The 14496-nt window shown below is 51.5% G+C and overlaps 2 protein-coding genes across 3 annotated transcripts in view; one reads left to right on the top strand and one right to left on the bottom strand.

Annotated features, from left to right (window-relative positions):
* Positions 1 to 4663, top strand: part of SH3BP5 (SH3 domain binding protein 5) — a 65273-nt gene extending 60610 nt beyond the window's left edge. The window contains exons 6-9 of the mRNA XM_072971345.1: positions 529 to 571; positions 1264 to 1483; positions 2967 to 3227; positions 3621 to 4663. Of these exons, the coding sequence (XP_072827446.1) occupies positions 529 to 571; positions 1264 to 1483; positions 2967 to 3227; positions 3621 to 3835 (739 nt within the window). The 3' untranslated portion in view covers positions 3836 to 4663. The remainder of the gene's footprint in view (positions 1 to 528; positions 572 to 1263; positions 1484 to 2966; positions 3228 to 3620) is intronic.
* A 1182-nt stretch (positions 4664 to 5845) lies between these two features.
* CAPN7 (calpain 7) overlaps positions 5846 to 14496 on the bottom strand; it is a 61588-nt gene continuing 52937 nt past the window's right edge. The window contains exons 14-21 of one of the 2 annotated variants that reach the window (XM_006205284.4): positions 14285 to 14384; positions 13864 to 13999; positions 13236 to 13311; positions 9995 to 10140; positions 9259 to 9321; positions 8630 to 8760; positions 7063 to 7155; positions 5846 to 6972 (exon numbers count right to left, since the gene is read on the bottom strand). In XM_006205284.4, coding sequence (XP_006205346.1) covers positions 6828 to 6972; positions 7063 to 7155; positions 8630 to 8760; positions 9259 to 9321; positions 9995 to 10140; positions 13236 to 13311; positions 13864 to 13999; positions 14285 to 14384 — 890 coding nt within the window. In that variant the 3' untranslated portion in view covers positions 5846 to 6827. The remainder of the gene's footprint in view (positions 6973 to 7062; positions 7156 to 8629; positions 8761 to 9258; positions 9322 to 9994; positions 10141 to 13235; positions 13312 to 13863; positions 14000 to 14284; positions 14385 to 14496) is intronic. The other variant, XM_072971335.1, reaches the window with a different exon arrangement.

The following is a 14496-nucleotide window of genomic DNA, read 5'->3' as shown; positions in this document are numbered from 1 at the left end:
TCTCCCGGGCGACCCGGAGCCCAGGGGACCAGTGGAGCACTGACCTTTCTGGTCCTGTCTGGCCTGCTCTGCAGGCTGTCCAATCCCTCTGGTCCTGGACAGAGTCCCCGAGGCCAGCTTGAGCCCCTGTCCGGCCAAGGGGTGGTGTCTCCCTCCCGGGGTGAGCCTAGCCGAGCAGCGTGTGTATCGAGGCAGCTTCTCCTCGGCCTTACATGCTGTTCAGCCCTGGGGAGCTGGCCTGCCCGGAGAGGAGGGCGAGCCAGGCTGCATGGCCCTGGGACTCGCGTGCCCGTGTGCGGGTTTCCCATATTGAGGTGGGCCTTCTGTCAGCTCGGCCGTGGCGGACCACCTGCGTCCGGTGGGCCTGGGAGTTGGACACCACCACCCTCATCTGCTGGCCTCCACGTGAAGCCGAGCAGATGCTGGAGGGTGACCTGGCCGGCCGCAGCCGCCACCCTGGGACGCCCCGTGCAGTGTAGGGGGCCGCTGTGTCAGCGCTCTAACGGGTTCCCTTCCTGTCTCCCACAGGCCATATTTTGAACTCAAGGCAAAGTACTACATGCAGCTGGAGGTACGTGCAGCCTTTGGCTCTGTAGCCGATGGGGCTTTTCTGCACTCCAGACCCCCTTTCTGCAGTGGGCTTTCAACTGGCCCCGCTGCTGTCGGGGAGAGTGAAGAGAGACACGCTCTCTGCTGAGTCTCTGGGCCTCAGGATGGCCTTGGTCTCTGACTCCCTCTGAATCTGCATGCACGCCCTTTCCACACTGTGCTCGGTCAGTGGTTCTCAACGTGCCCCAGGGACCAGAGCATCCGCATGGCCGGGGAGCCTGTTGGCAGTGCAGATTCCCAGGCTGGCTCCAGACCTGCTGAGTTAGAGGCTGTGCAGGTGGGGCCCGGCCAGTGGGGTTCACAGCCCCCAGGGGATTGGATGCAGTTCAAGAGTGAGCCCCGCAGCGCCAGGGTCAGGTGATTGGAGGGCGGACTCCGTGGGCCCCCGGCACCCACTGCCGCCTCCCTGCTGGCCTTACTCCGCCAGTGGCGGTTCCCGGGTATCAGAGCTTGCGTTGGTCACTGGGCTGGGAGTCAAGGGCAGTGGCTGCTCCCCTGTCCGGTGCGTGGAGGGCTGTGGAAGAGGAGTCGGTCCCCGGTCCTGTCTTGGGAAGGTCCGCAGAGTGGAGTGGTGGGCACGGAGTGTTTGAACCTGTCAGTCAAAAGCATGGCCAGGCCCGCCCCCCTGACCAAGCCTCCTGTTCTCCTGAGCAGCAGCTGAAGAAGATGGTGGACGACCTGCAGGCCAAGCTGGCCCTGGCGAAGGGCGAGTACAAGGCGGCCCTGCGGAACCTGGAGACCATCTCGGACGAGATTCACGCGCGCCGGCGCTCCGGCACCATGGGGCCCCGGGGCCGCGGTGTCGGGGCTGAGGGCAGCGGCGCGTCCGCTGAGGACCTGTCGGGAGGCAAAGGCGAGTCGGACGCTGTTTCTGGTGAGTTGGGCTTGTGTGACCTGCTTCCAGGGCGGAGTCACAGAAGGGCCTGGGGGCTGTTCGGGGGCCTCCCCCATTTGGTGCGACACTGTGCTCAAGATGTTATTGTGTGTCCCCAGAGTCAGGATTCTGTGGTCCAGCAAGTTTGGAGCATGTAACACCTCCGCCCCTAAGATTCCAGATACGAATTAGCTATTCAAGGCTCTGAGAAGTCCTGCAGGGAAGAAGCATTGTCTAGAATAGGGACTTTGGTTTAGACTGGATTAGTGTCCTGGCCTCCCCATCATGACCAGGACAGGACAGTAAGGTTGGGTCTCCATTTCTTCACAGGTAAAGCGGGGCCCATGGTGGTCCCTAGTCTGGTGCATCGAGTGGTGTCCAGGATCCAGTGCAGGGATGTGGGCGCTCAGGGGACACTCCCCACGTGGTGCCCGACCCCAGGGATCTTTCTTTCCAGGGCCACCCATTGGGGAATGGATAGTAGGGGCTGCCGTGCGCCCTTTATGTCCATCAGCCCTGTCTCTGCACACTTCCTTCGCCTCCTCTGTGGAATGCTGGCTGCTGGCTCTGCCCTGAGCTCCCCCCTCAGGTGTTTTTTTCATTCAGCCAACAAACGTTTGTGTTAGGCCTAGGGAAACAAGGAGACTGTAATTTGAGCATCCCTGATGGGAGAACTTTAGTCTGCATCATCTCCTGAGCCCCATGTGGAGAGAAATGTGAAGCTCAGAGGTCAAGTAACTTGACCAAGGCCACACAGTGAGTCGTGGAGGTGGGACATGATCTAAGCTTGCTTTCTCTGCCCAGCATTACTTCTCATCAATGGGCATTCTCGCTGGGGCGCTGCAGGCTGTTTCCACAGATGAGGGAGGAAGAAAGGGGAATAGGATTGTGTGCGGGCTGAGGCGGCTTTCTGACCCTGAGAATGACATGTCTAGGCCTTGGTTCTTCTGGTCCACAAAAAAAGCGGGGCAGACTCCAGAGCTCTGTGAACGAACTTCATTCCCTCATGGCAAATAGTGATGTCGGTGGGCTGAGTGTGTCTTGTATGAGATCATGAGTCACCTGGGAGGTGACAAAGGCCCCAGCAGACACGTCACACAGGGCTGTCCGGGCCTGCGGGTCTGCCTGTGGAAGGAGCCGGCCCCAGGTCTGGCCTCCTTTGTTTGTGATGCATGGCACAGGCCAGCCCTCTTCCCGGGCACGTGGGGGCCTGTTTTGGGGACTGGGGTGGAGAGAAGCCCTGATCTGTGGCTGAATTCACCTTCCACCACCAGGCAGTGTCTGGTGACAGTGACTTCTGGGGGGGTGCTGTGGAGTGATGGTAAGGACATGAGCATCCCTGGGACCCAGTGGGGGGCCAGGTGCCTCCTGCTGGGCGTCCACGGTGGCAGGATCCTGCAGTGGCTGGGTCCTGTGGGGCCCCCACCAGAGGTGCTGGGGGCCGTGGGTCAGGGCCCGGCTGACAGCTGTTCTCTCATCACAGTGGCCTCCGAGGCGTTCGAGGATGACAACTGCAGCACCTTTGTGTCTGAAGACGACTCAGAGACCCAGTCCCTGTCCAGCTTCAGCTCGGGCCCCACCAGCCCGTTGGAGATGCCCGAGCGCTTCCCCGTGGCCATCAGGCCCGGCAGCCTGGACCTGCCCAGCCCCGTGTCCCTGTCGGAGTTCGGGGCACTGTTCCCTGTGCTGGGCCCTCGCAGCGAATGCAGCGGGGCCTCCTCCCCCGAGTGCGAGGTGGAGCGAGGTGAGCAGTGGTGCTGTCCCATCCCATCTCAGGGGCCATGCCCAGGGCCCCCGCAGCCAGCTCCCTGCGCCCCCTGGACCTCGGATGGGTCCCTGCGCACGTGCCATCGGTGTGGGGCACATGTGGCTCCCACCTCCACTCCTGACCAGTCTCCTTAAAGGGCAGCCCGGGTTCTGTCTCCCGTGAGACAGGGAGGGCTGTTTCCTGCTGCCAGCCGGGTGTGACACCTCTCTCTGAAGATGAGGGATGGAGACAGCCCTTGAGGAACAGAGGCAGCAGGCAGCCCCGTGACAGGACCTTCTGGGCCAGGCCGGGCGGGGCGGCACCGGGAGAGCCCGGAGGGTGAGCCGGCTGACGGGTCGGGAACTCACTGGTGGTCTTTACGTTTCCCAGGAGACAGGGCGGAAGGGGCAGAGAACAAAACGAGTGACAAAGCCAACCACCAGCACCGGGGCCTCAGCAGCAGCAGTGGGGACGGCGGCAAGGGCCCCAGCGGCCTGGCGGCGGAGGGCCAGGCCCTGGAGGCCCGGATGCGGCGGCTGTCCCTCCAGCGCTCCACGGCCGGGGACGCGGGCTTCGCCGACGCCAAGGCGGTGCAGGTTGGCTGACCCGTGCGGGGCTCGGGCCCCAGCGCGCACACACCGGTATTTATACACGAAACTGTACGGAGAACGTCGTGCCAATAATCCTTGAATATATGCCAAATCTTAAGCGTTTCCTCTAAACTGCACTAGTGAAGTTTCGGTGACCTTGAGGGCTGAAGAGTTCTCTTCTGGGGCAGGGCTCTGGGCTGGTGAGTTTTTCACCGCGGAGTTGTCGTGGCAGGTGGGCTGGGACATTACCTGTCAGGGTCGCGGAAGCAATAACTGGTTCCCGGGAAGGGCCTCGAGCCAGGAGAGGGGTCGGGGAGCTCAGCCCACTGGGGTCAACGGCTCCCTCTCCCCGCCTCCCCCTGCCTCGTTCGGGAAAATGGACTTGCTCACTCCTTTCCATCCCAGGGGATCTGGAGGGAAACAGGAACCTAAGACAAAACTCAGATGCTCAGAACTACATCATTTTGACCCAGCGAAGGCTTAAAAGAGATCCAAGAACACAATTCACGTTCATTACCTCTGGTTTTCAGAGGGGGCTTTTAACAAAAGTGTGTTTGCTGGGACATGAATTAAAATCCTGTTCTAGAAAAGGTTACTGTGAGCTGCACTTTTGGTGGGGGCGGGTGAATGCCAGGGCGGGGACAGGGGCAGCGGGGGCCTGTGGCAGAAGGGGACTTGTGGCTGTGGGAGCGAAGGTGCCACCGCGTCAGCTCATCTGACCAGCCAAGGGGACTGACCGACTTGGACGTGCACGTGCGCGAGGGTCGCCGCTCTTGTCTAGACTGACCAGGTGTTGACTTCTCTGTAGGCTGTTACTTTAAAAATAAAACTTTATTTAAGGGTTGTGCTGCACTAGCATTTCTTAGAGGAAATGGTTCCTGCAAGCTAGGAGAGGGGTAGGCATGTGTCGGCAAAGGCTGTTCTTTAGAAGCAATGGCGTCTGTTATGCTAATGGTGTCAGTGTTATAAGACTGCATTCTCGTTTTCACGGTTACGCATATTTAGAGCGCTGTATTTTATTTGTCCTTTTTTTGTTAAGAAAACTTAGTATCCCGAGAAGAAAAAACAAAACCACCCATCCAAGCTGCCCGCTGGCAGCTCACACGCGTGTCATTTGTAATCTCTTCATCCTGTCGTGCTTTCTCCTTTTTTAATGACTGATCCGGTCTCCTAATTACAAGGTTATTTTGTACTTGTCTTAATACCTCGAGTGTAATAAAAATGACTTGAAAAAAACGTCTACTTCACTCCGTGACTTCAGATGACGTCCTGAGGCTGCCCAAGTCTTCTGTCCTAGGCGGCCTTCTGACCCCGAGGGACAGCGGGACACGGTGTTCTGGGTTCTCACTGCTCTCAAGGGCCCGGGTCCCGAGGAGCTCACCCTGACCCCCGAGGCCTGAGCCAGGAGGCCCCTGGCGGGCGCTGCGGACACACGGCAGGGAGCAGAGCCGAGGCTGTGATGTCGGAGCCGTGGGTCTCCTGCCGGGGCACCCGGGAGTCTCAGTAAGTGACTCGGGGACCCTGTTGATCCTCTTCTCCTCTTTCCACATGGGTCTAGGCAGAATGACCCTTGCGCTTGCCTGGCCATCTCAAGCTCTGCTCACAGCTGTGCCGCGGACAGAACGCAGCAGCGCGACACAGCACGCTGTGCACACAGGCCTCCGCCCCGGGCTTTGGAGGGCAGGGATCACGTCTTATTTTACATCATGTACAAGATCTTCAACACAAAAGGTTCAAATTGTATATCTGTAATAAATATATCTCTTACATTCTTCAGATTTTTTTCTTTAAAGAGTCATAGGAAATTAAATTAATCCACCTAAAATATGCTAAAAGTGAAAGCACGAAATATTTACCAAAGTGAAATCTCATCTGTAGAACCGTCTACCACCATCCTGAATGTGAAGGAACAGACTTTTTTTTTTTGGTAAAAGCAAATTTTAGTGCAAATAATGAGTTCTCTTTCAAGTGGAACATACCACATGAAGTCCTTTAAACAATTTCTCTAGGTTAAACTATGCAGTCTCCATAAGTATAAACATTTTATTTCAATTAAAGGTAATAGAAATACAAAATAAGAAGTTTTTATAATTAGAGATGAAAAATTCCACAGTAATTTTTAGATCTTTAAAATCTTGAACATCATTCTACTCCAATGGATTTTTATGTAAACAATGGGGAATTTACACAAGACAGTAGTATCTTAGCAGTTTTTCAAATGCAGCCCAAATACCACGTATGAAATTCTCAACTGCACCTTCTTTAGAGAGCCGTTCCCACCAGAGCAGAGCTACAGCGCAATGGAACGACACAAGCCAAACTGGGATGTGTCAGACTGCTGCTGTCATCGGTCCTCTTTACGTGAGTCAGTAGGAGGCAGGGCTCTAACGCCAACGACCTTTACTCTTAAGCATGCGCATCTTAGCGCTAATCAGTATTAAAGCTTTAATCCTCTCATAACCACTGGGCAACAATAAACACGGAAAGTCATAAATAACGCAGAAGTAAAATCTTACGGGAACGTGATTCATTTGGTAATGAGTTGCCCAAGACGCACGGGGGGGTCACGACACAAGCGGGTTTAACGTACAGCATGCTCTCTGCCAAAGACAAACAGAATGTAAGCACTTCGGGGTGTCCCCAGCCCCGTGCCACCCCAGGAGCCTACGTCCCTCACTTCCTCGCCTGGTCTCGGCTCCCTCTTCTCAAGGGCACCCCCACCCCCCAGCGCTGGCTGAGCCTCCTCTCCTACTCCTGTCTACACTCAGGCCCTAAGTGCAGGCTCACTCCACGTGTACACAACCATGTCAGTGGTACTTCTAAGTGACGCAGGCTGACTATATACAGTTCTCACTGAACACCCCGACTTCAGCACCAGATTCCACAGTCATGGTTTCAGAGATTTAATTCTGTTCTGTTGTATTCAGTGTCCTGGAGATTCGTGTCCTCATCTGAAGAGCTGATGTTGCTTTAAGTACAGAATCCAGAAATTGCTGCGCTTTCTCCATCACTGAAGTTGTGTTGTCCTGATGGGGGCAATACTGTTAAAGTCCAAGAAAAACGGTCCTTCTTGTTTAGGCAGAAAAGTACTGGGGATGATATTGTAGATCCCAGCAGGTATCGTTTCCAGTTCCAGGTAGCAAAACCCACACCTACGTTCAGGGAAAATGAGAGCGAGGTTTACAGCAGCCGCCGCCACGAACACTGAAGGATAAAGCAGATGATCCAAACGCCAGCCTTACCTGTAGTCACCGCTGGATTTCCTCTGGAAGCCGTGGGGCCCAGGGTCTCCCGCCACAGAAACTGCTACGACTTCAAACCCAACGCTGTACTGCCTGGCAGAGGGAGAGCGGAGTCACTGCTGCTGCTTCTCAAACTGCATTTCACACCAAATATCAAATACAGTTCATGTGGATTTAAAAAGGTAAAAAATAAAACTATAAAGGTACTAGAAGAAACTGGTGAAAATGTATTTGACATTAGGGTGAGAGTTCCTGCCCCCAGCAAAATAAAGCAGAACAGACCTGATTGCTTTAAAATGAAAAAACTTTTTTTTTCTCTGTGAGACAAAAATCTAGGAAAAGTACCTGCAAATATGTGAAGGAGTTAATACCCTTACATTCATACCCTTACTCACGCTTACAATTAAGAAAAAATGACAACTTCGACAGAAAAAATGGGCAAAAAGATAAATATATGAGCAAAGGAAAAAATCCACACTGTCAACAGTTTCACCTGGTCAATCTACCTAGAAATTACATACAGAAGGGCAATCAGGTACCATATTTCACCTATCAAAGTGGCAAAGGGTTTTAAAGGACTGCGGAAAAATAGCTCAGTCTTATCGAAAGGATTATTAGTTTCTTTTAAGCCTAGTTTTATCTGGAAGCTAGTAGTATTTTTACCTCTATTCTCTGTATTTTTGAAACCTTTTAAAATTGTGAAATAGAACACAATGTACATCAAGCAACTATGTGACTTAACAAGTAACCTGTGAAGAGAACAAACACCCTAGTCAGCACCACCCCGTCCTGCGTGCCCCGCGGCCCCGGAGCTGAGCCGTCGGGCGACCGCTGTCCCGCACCGAGGCGTGCACCCCAGGCACCTCGTCTTGGCCTCGCACAGGTGGAGTCACACAGCGTGCATTCTGCTGGCCCCCGAGACCCACCCACCATACTGCGGGGAGCTCTTATTTCCACTGTTACGTGGCCTCTGTTGGCTGACTTTTATAATCTTAATACCACTCATGAAACTTTGGGTTGTTTCAAATTGTTGGTCAGTTTATTGACCATTTGGATTCTCTCTTATGATATACCTGTTCAAGGTTTTATTTTTTAAAAGCAGTGGGGAGGGCAGAGCTCAGCGGCAGAGTACATGCTTAGCAATGCACGAGGTCATGAGTTCAATCCCCAAGTCCCTCCATTAAATAAAAAATAAGTAAATCTAATTATCTCTCCTTCCCCTCAAAAAAAAAAACAAAAACAAAACTGCAGACTTTTTTCTCACTAATGTAGGACATCTACAAATCTTTTTGTGTGCTGTGTCTTCAGAAATCTTTCCTTACCCTGAGGTTATTACTCCTGTATTGTAACCTCCTGGGACTGACTTAGATTTGAAGTGGCCCCTAATATTAATTATTCCAGCAGCATTTACTGAACAGTGTCCTGCCCCCCTCCCCTGCAATACCGAATCTTTATGAGAGATCAAGTGTCCACATGCATGTATGTCTCTTTCAAAACCCGGCCCTGTTCCATGAGAAGCTCATTCTAATGTAACATTCTTCATGTAAGGAAGTTACTTGTCACAAACCTCGGTCCTCTCAGCTCAATCAGTAATGGCCCAGGCTTTTCTATGTGGAACTGGTAAATGGGGTTATTTCTGTGAGTCTCTTGAAAATTGCCACATCCTCCAGCCGTCTGACCGCTCCACTTCCCATTGATCTAATAAAACAAAGGTTCTGTGCTAACAAAGCTTCACATTCTCCAATTCTACTTTGAAGACAAAATCTCTCTGCACCCTGAAAAAAAATTTTTTAAAAAGCAGCGCTCCACTCTGGCCACATCCCCTCCCCCAACGGCGGCCGGGCCTCTCCCTCCCCATGGGAGCCAGGCCACCATCGAGTTCTCCCTGCCGGGGGTTCGCCCTCCAGCCCCCTCCACACACACAGCCCACCCTGCAGTCCGTCTGAGATCCTCCTGACGAGATCCACCCCCGGCCTTCCCCACCGACCACGGCACCACCGAGTGCTGCCCACTGACGGGCTCGTATCCGGCCCAGCCTGGAGACTCCCCACACTTCCCTGGTACTCCTGCCCAGCCTCAGATGCCTTTATCTTACAAGAAAGTGTTAAACGTGGCGGGGAGGGGGGGAAGAGGAGAAAAAGCAAATGGAGTGCTAAGATTTCAATGAGACTATGACCCAGAGAAAACTTCTCTCACCTGTTTCGATACGGTGTATGGTGAGGGAATCTTTGAAAAGGTAAAGCTGCATGCTGAGTACACCTAGAATAAAAAAAAATTATTACAGTGATAAAGTTTATCTTATAAAAACACTGACATGATGAGAGAATGTTCTGGAAGACTACAAAATCAGCTGGCACAGAGGAAGGTCATGGTTCTGCTGGCAGCCTGGCTCCTGTCCTGGCTTCTTTGATGCCAACCGTGTGACTCGGGACAAGTCACACCCTCTCCAGGCCTTGGCTTCTGCTCTGAAGAACGAAGGCTGAAAGCAGCTCCCTCGTGCCCTTTTCATCACTAAAATCTCTTCAAACTGAGCTGCTGTAACTGACGCAGGGCGAACAAATCTAGGCAGAGCAGAATTACGAGGACCAGCCCAGCTTCACGGGAGCAGTATGTTTCCAGGCAGTTGAGTTCCTTCCACTAGGTTCCAAGTCCTCGTTTTCACAGACAAAGGAGGTCGCACCACTTGCTCTGTGAATTCTAGTCCAACATACATCCCCTTAGGACCAAGCTCTCAAGACCACTATGCTCATCTGGAATGTCATTCAGAGAAACATCGTTTTCTGTAGGAAGCGTCCCCATCATTTACAAATGAGCTGTTACACAGCAACAGACAGGGATCCGGTTCAGAAATAACCAGAGGCAGTCCCACCGACAGAGCAGAGCCCGCCTCGGACCGCACGGCCCCGCCGGGCGCGCCAGGCGGCTTACTCACCCGGACAGTGTAATGCAGGGTGTTCTGTTTTTCATACTGAGAAACCACCAACGTAAAGGTATGGGTCCCGGGTGTGGTTAGCTTTATCTTAGTCAAATAGTGAGGGCTGTTAATTCGAATCCCATCAATGTATGGAGGTGGGTCAGCTGCAATTAAACAAACAGGGTTACAGAAGACAGGACTTGATTTCTTCAGTTTTTAAGTTTTATGGTTGATGGCAGGAAAAGAAAATGGATGGACATCCCCTTAATTCTATCTTTAAAATATAATGGCACTAAACAATTACAATTTCAATGAAAAGCTTTACAAATTAAATAACTTAAAGCTTTAAACAGTAACCACTAAGCAGGACGCAGTCTGCCGGAATGCTCTCAGTGAGCCGCGTTAATCCCTGCCCTTTGCCCTGCACTGTGGTCTCTCTAGCAGAGGATTTTAAAGTCAGGATTAGCTTCTTTTTTGATTTTGAGGAAAATTTTTAAAAAGATACAAAGAAGTATATAAACACGTATCCATATTCCCCACCACTGAGAATTAAATGAACAGTTTTTGGTCACACCTGCTTCTTTATAACCAGCACCCCTGCATCTGACTCCACTCCGCTCGGACGGAGCTGATGGGCATCGTTTCCTACTTTCACACCCACCTCCCTAAAAGTTATGATACATGTGACTTCTCTGTATCTGAAAAAACCGACAGTACCTGTCCTGTTTCATAGCTTTCATTTCCCACTATGTTTTTGAGATCCCTGTTGATCTACCTGGTATAGTTTATTCCTTTTAAAACCACGTGCACACCTGCGTGGGCTGTGGTAGGAACACAGCACGTTTTATCTCTGCTCCCCCACCCAGTTATCCGGGCCACGTGCATATGCAGGTTAAATATTCTCCTATTACCAACAAGGCTGCCTGATACATTCTGACAGCCTGACGAATCAAGGCTGATAACAATAAAATCACTTCACGCATCTTAATTATGTATCATTTAAGATGAACGCTGCAAACACTGAATATTTATAATGTAATTTGTAGAAAAACTTAACACTGTAGTATCTCAAATAGGCAGTAAGTCTCGCATGCTTAGAGGTGGTGTGATCCAGTGTGAAGAGGGAAAAAACGGGTGCGTCTGGGACCCGGAACAGGTCTGACCTACGCTGGGCTTACTCCCCTGTCAGACGGGGAAGAGGCAGCCCTGCCTGACCGCAGGGTGACGTGATGGCAGTGAAACTATAGACCAGAAAGTACCCTGAAATGGCAAGTCACTATGTGTAAGAGGGGGAGCGCTGTATTTAAAAAACAAAAAAATCCAAGTAAAAAGAGTAACAAGTTGTCTGAAATTCAAAGCATGTAACATGCCAGGACTGCCAGGAATACACTCCCAGCACTGGTGTTTTTCTGGCCGTATAATGACCACCGTGAAAAACAGAAAATGTGGCCAGGTTCGCTTGCTGTTTCCTATTGGACCTACTGTGTGCCGGCCCACCCCAGACAATCTAGGTGGCTCGCCTGGCAGGAGTGAGTGGCGGCCCTCCTCGGGGCGGGCTGCGGGAGACGGCGGAGCTTTCCTGGGACTGAGCCCGCCTCCCACCACTGCCCACCTCCCTGCACACCTTCCCCGGCAACTGCTGCCCCCTCACAGCCCCTCCTGAAGACACTCTGACTGGGCGCCAGCCCACCTCTCTTCTCAAGGTCCTTGTCGAGGTCAACAGCCTCACCTCCAACCTAATCTCACTGGACCTCGGAAACAGCAACAGGTGGCCTTGGCCACACTCTTCCCCCCGTTATGTGAGACCTTCCTCGACTTCACCAGGTGCTGGTCACACTCTTCGCAGTACCTTCTCTGCTTACCCTTAAAGTGCGAGAGTCCGAGAGCCCGGTCCTGGCTGTCCTGAGCCCGTAGCCCCTCCACGTGGGACTCCCGCAGTCCTCTCATCCCTCACCTCCTCCACCTGCCTCAACCTCACCCCAGGACCCCGCTCCTCTCCGCTCCTTCACCTGGAAAGCTAACAGGGTCTCAGATTTAGCACAGCCGAAAGCTAACTTGTGACTTTACTCCACAGCGCACCTGCTCCCAGCAACACGCTCTCACCTCAGTGAAGGCCGCACACGCCCTCTAGTGCCCAAGCCAGAAAACCGGGGGTACCTCTCAGCCCCCTCTGCCCCAGGTCACCTCAGCAAGTCCTGACCTCCCGACCAAAGCCCCAGTCTGCTGGCTCTTCATCTCCACCTCCACCCTCCATGTCCCATGTGAGTAAAACCCCCTCACTGGCCCCCCCGCCTCCTCCACTTCTGTCCCCTCCAACATATTCTACAAAGAATTTTCTTAAAAAAGCACCAGGCCCCGTCCCTCTCTTGACCCAGGCCCTCCGGCGGCCTTCCGCCACACTCAGAGCAAGACCCAGCCCCTCCCTGCGGCTTCTGGGCCCTGTGACCTAAGCCAGCCCTCCTCCCCTCTGCTCTGACCCACAACTCCCCGGCCCGCTGGCCTCCCTCCCGGCCCAGGAAGCTCCGCCGTCTTCTCCCTTCAGGGTCCCTGCACTAGGAGCACGTGCAGTTCTTTGCGTGACTGACTCCTCTTTGTCACTCAGAGTCCCTCATATCCCTTCTCAAAGAGGCCTTCCACGGCCACCCCTCAGCGTCACCCAGCATCACCAACACGTGACCCTACTTACTTCTTTACACGCACATATCACTATCTGGGTTATTTTTGCTCATCTGTCTCCTGGACTAGAACATAAACTTAACAGTTCCTATCATGTCATAATGATAGAAAAGTTTTCTTACTGTGAAAGCAAAATGGTTTCAAACACAGCATGTTAAGCGCCCAAGGAGACCTGCAGAGGGAAGATTCCCTTTGCCTGGCAGAGATGGTCACATAGGGAGTAACATAAGCGGGACCTTAATCACGCTCACTGCACAGAACAGGGCAGAAGGCGCACGTGGGCAGGGGAGGGGTTCTCGGCAAAGCGGCTGTGGGAGGAGGGGCAGAGGGGGCGCTGGTCCCTCGCTGACAGCAATGTGCAAGAGTGTGGAAATCCCAAATTCCAGGGGGTCTCCCAGTTTAAAACAAATCAGAACACACGAGCATAAATACCCACCCACCTGTCTGAGCAGTTTCTATTAGTCTATCAGCATAATTATCATTATCAATGTCTGTATATTATTTACAAAAAATTGTCATTTTCCACTTAATCATGTAAACAGAATTGCAGTGTTTGTTTGAATGTCTGTTTACGGACACGTACCTGGGTAGTAAACTTTTTTCCCGTCAGTCTTGTATACAACCATTGTGATAAATTCTCGATTATTTGCAAAATCATCCTAAAAGCACAAAGAGTCCACTGTGGTTAGGAAAACGGGCTTGAAACGCTCCTGCCTGTGTGTGTGGGGTGGGGAGGGAGGGCGGAGGAGGTTATTTCTAATTTTAGGAGCATTTCCGTTTAGTGCTATAAAAAATGCCTGAATTAAACTGTCATTTCAATAGGTAACCACAGTGTAGGAAGCAACACACTAACGAAGGCTTTGAAGCCACTGGAATTACGGTATCCTTTATAGAGTCAGGAGTCAAAGTTTCCAAACCCCCTTTTAATGTTAATATTCTTAAGATCTAAAGCAGATACAACCAACACTAAAACCCTCACTAAAAAGCATAAACTCGCTCATGTTTTTCTTCAGAGGTGATTTCTGAGCAAGATTTTAAGCGTACAATTACAAACTATCAATTTCCTTAGAGGGAAATACTCTTTTATCTAAGAAAACACTATTTTCAAGCCACTGATACAAGTGAGACAGGCTCGTGGTAGTGACATCTCGCGCACAGCGGCCTAATTACATCTAAGAGCTCTCGTTCAGGGCACAGAAAGGTATCCGCACCTTGTCCGTAATGTGTCTGCTAAGCAAAACCCAGACGGCAGCGCCGCCTTGTGGACACTGCACCTCCAGTTTGTACTGCGGGTTGTTGGCCAGACTGTAGGCATCCTTCACAGGGCCTTGCTTAGCATCCCAAGTACTAAAAGATAAAATCAATAAAGAAAGTAGTTACATTTCTCATTACAGCTAAAGTGGACTGCTATTTTTAAAAGTGCTGTGTTTCACGAAGTTACCAGGTTTTCTGTCTTTTTTCCCCTCTAAATTTCTGGCACAACCAAGAAGCACATAAAGAAAACGATTACATGAGAGTCCTCTGTGGCCATGACAAAAAGACAGAGAATGCTAGCCTTCCCAAACAATTTGATCTTAAATGGAAAAAGGGAGACTACTATAAAGCATATTCTGAAATGAGCAAAAAAGTTACCTGTGAATACATGTTGATTCTTTAAAAAGAGCCGGATTCCAACTCAAATAAATCACATCGTAATATTGGCAGAGATCATCCCATGAAATCCAAAATATTCCTAAAAATTAGATGGCTTTGTTAATTAAAAAATACCTTAATGATAAATGCCTTAAGCCAGTTTAGTATACTTCACACTGTGAAAACATTTATTTAAAGATCAAAGTTTTAAA

The sequence above is a fragment of the Vicugna pacos genome, chromosome 1 (assembly GCF_048564905.1).
Source record: "Vicugna pacos chromosome 1, VicPac4, whole genome shotgun sequence".
Lineage (NCBI taxonomy): Eukaryota > Metazoa > Chordata > Mammalia > Artiodactyla > Camelidae > Vicugna > Vicugna pacos.
Note: the sequence above shows the minus strand (reverse complement) of the source record. Positions and strands in the feature narration are given on the sequence as shown.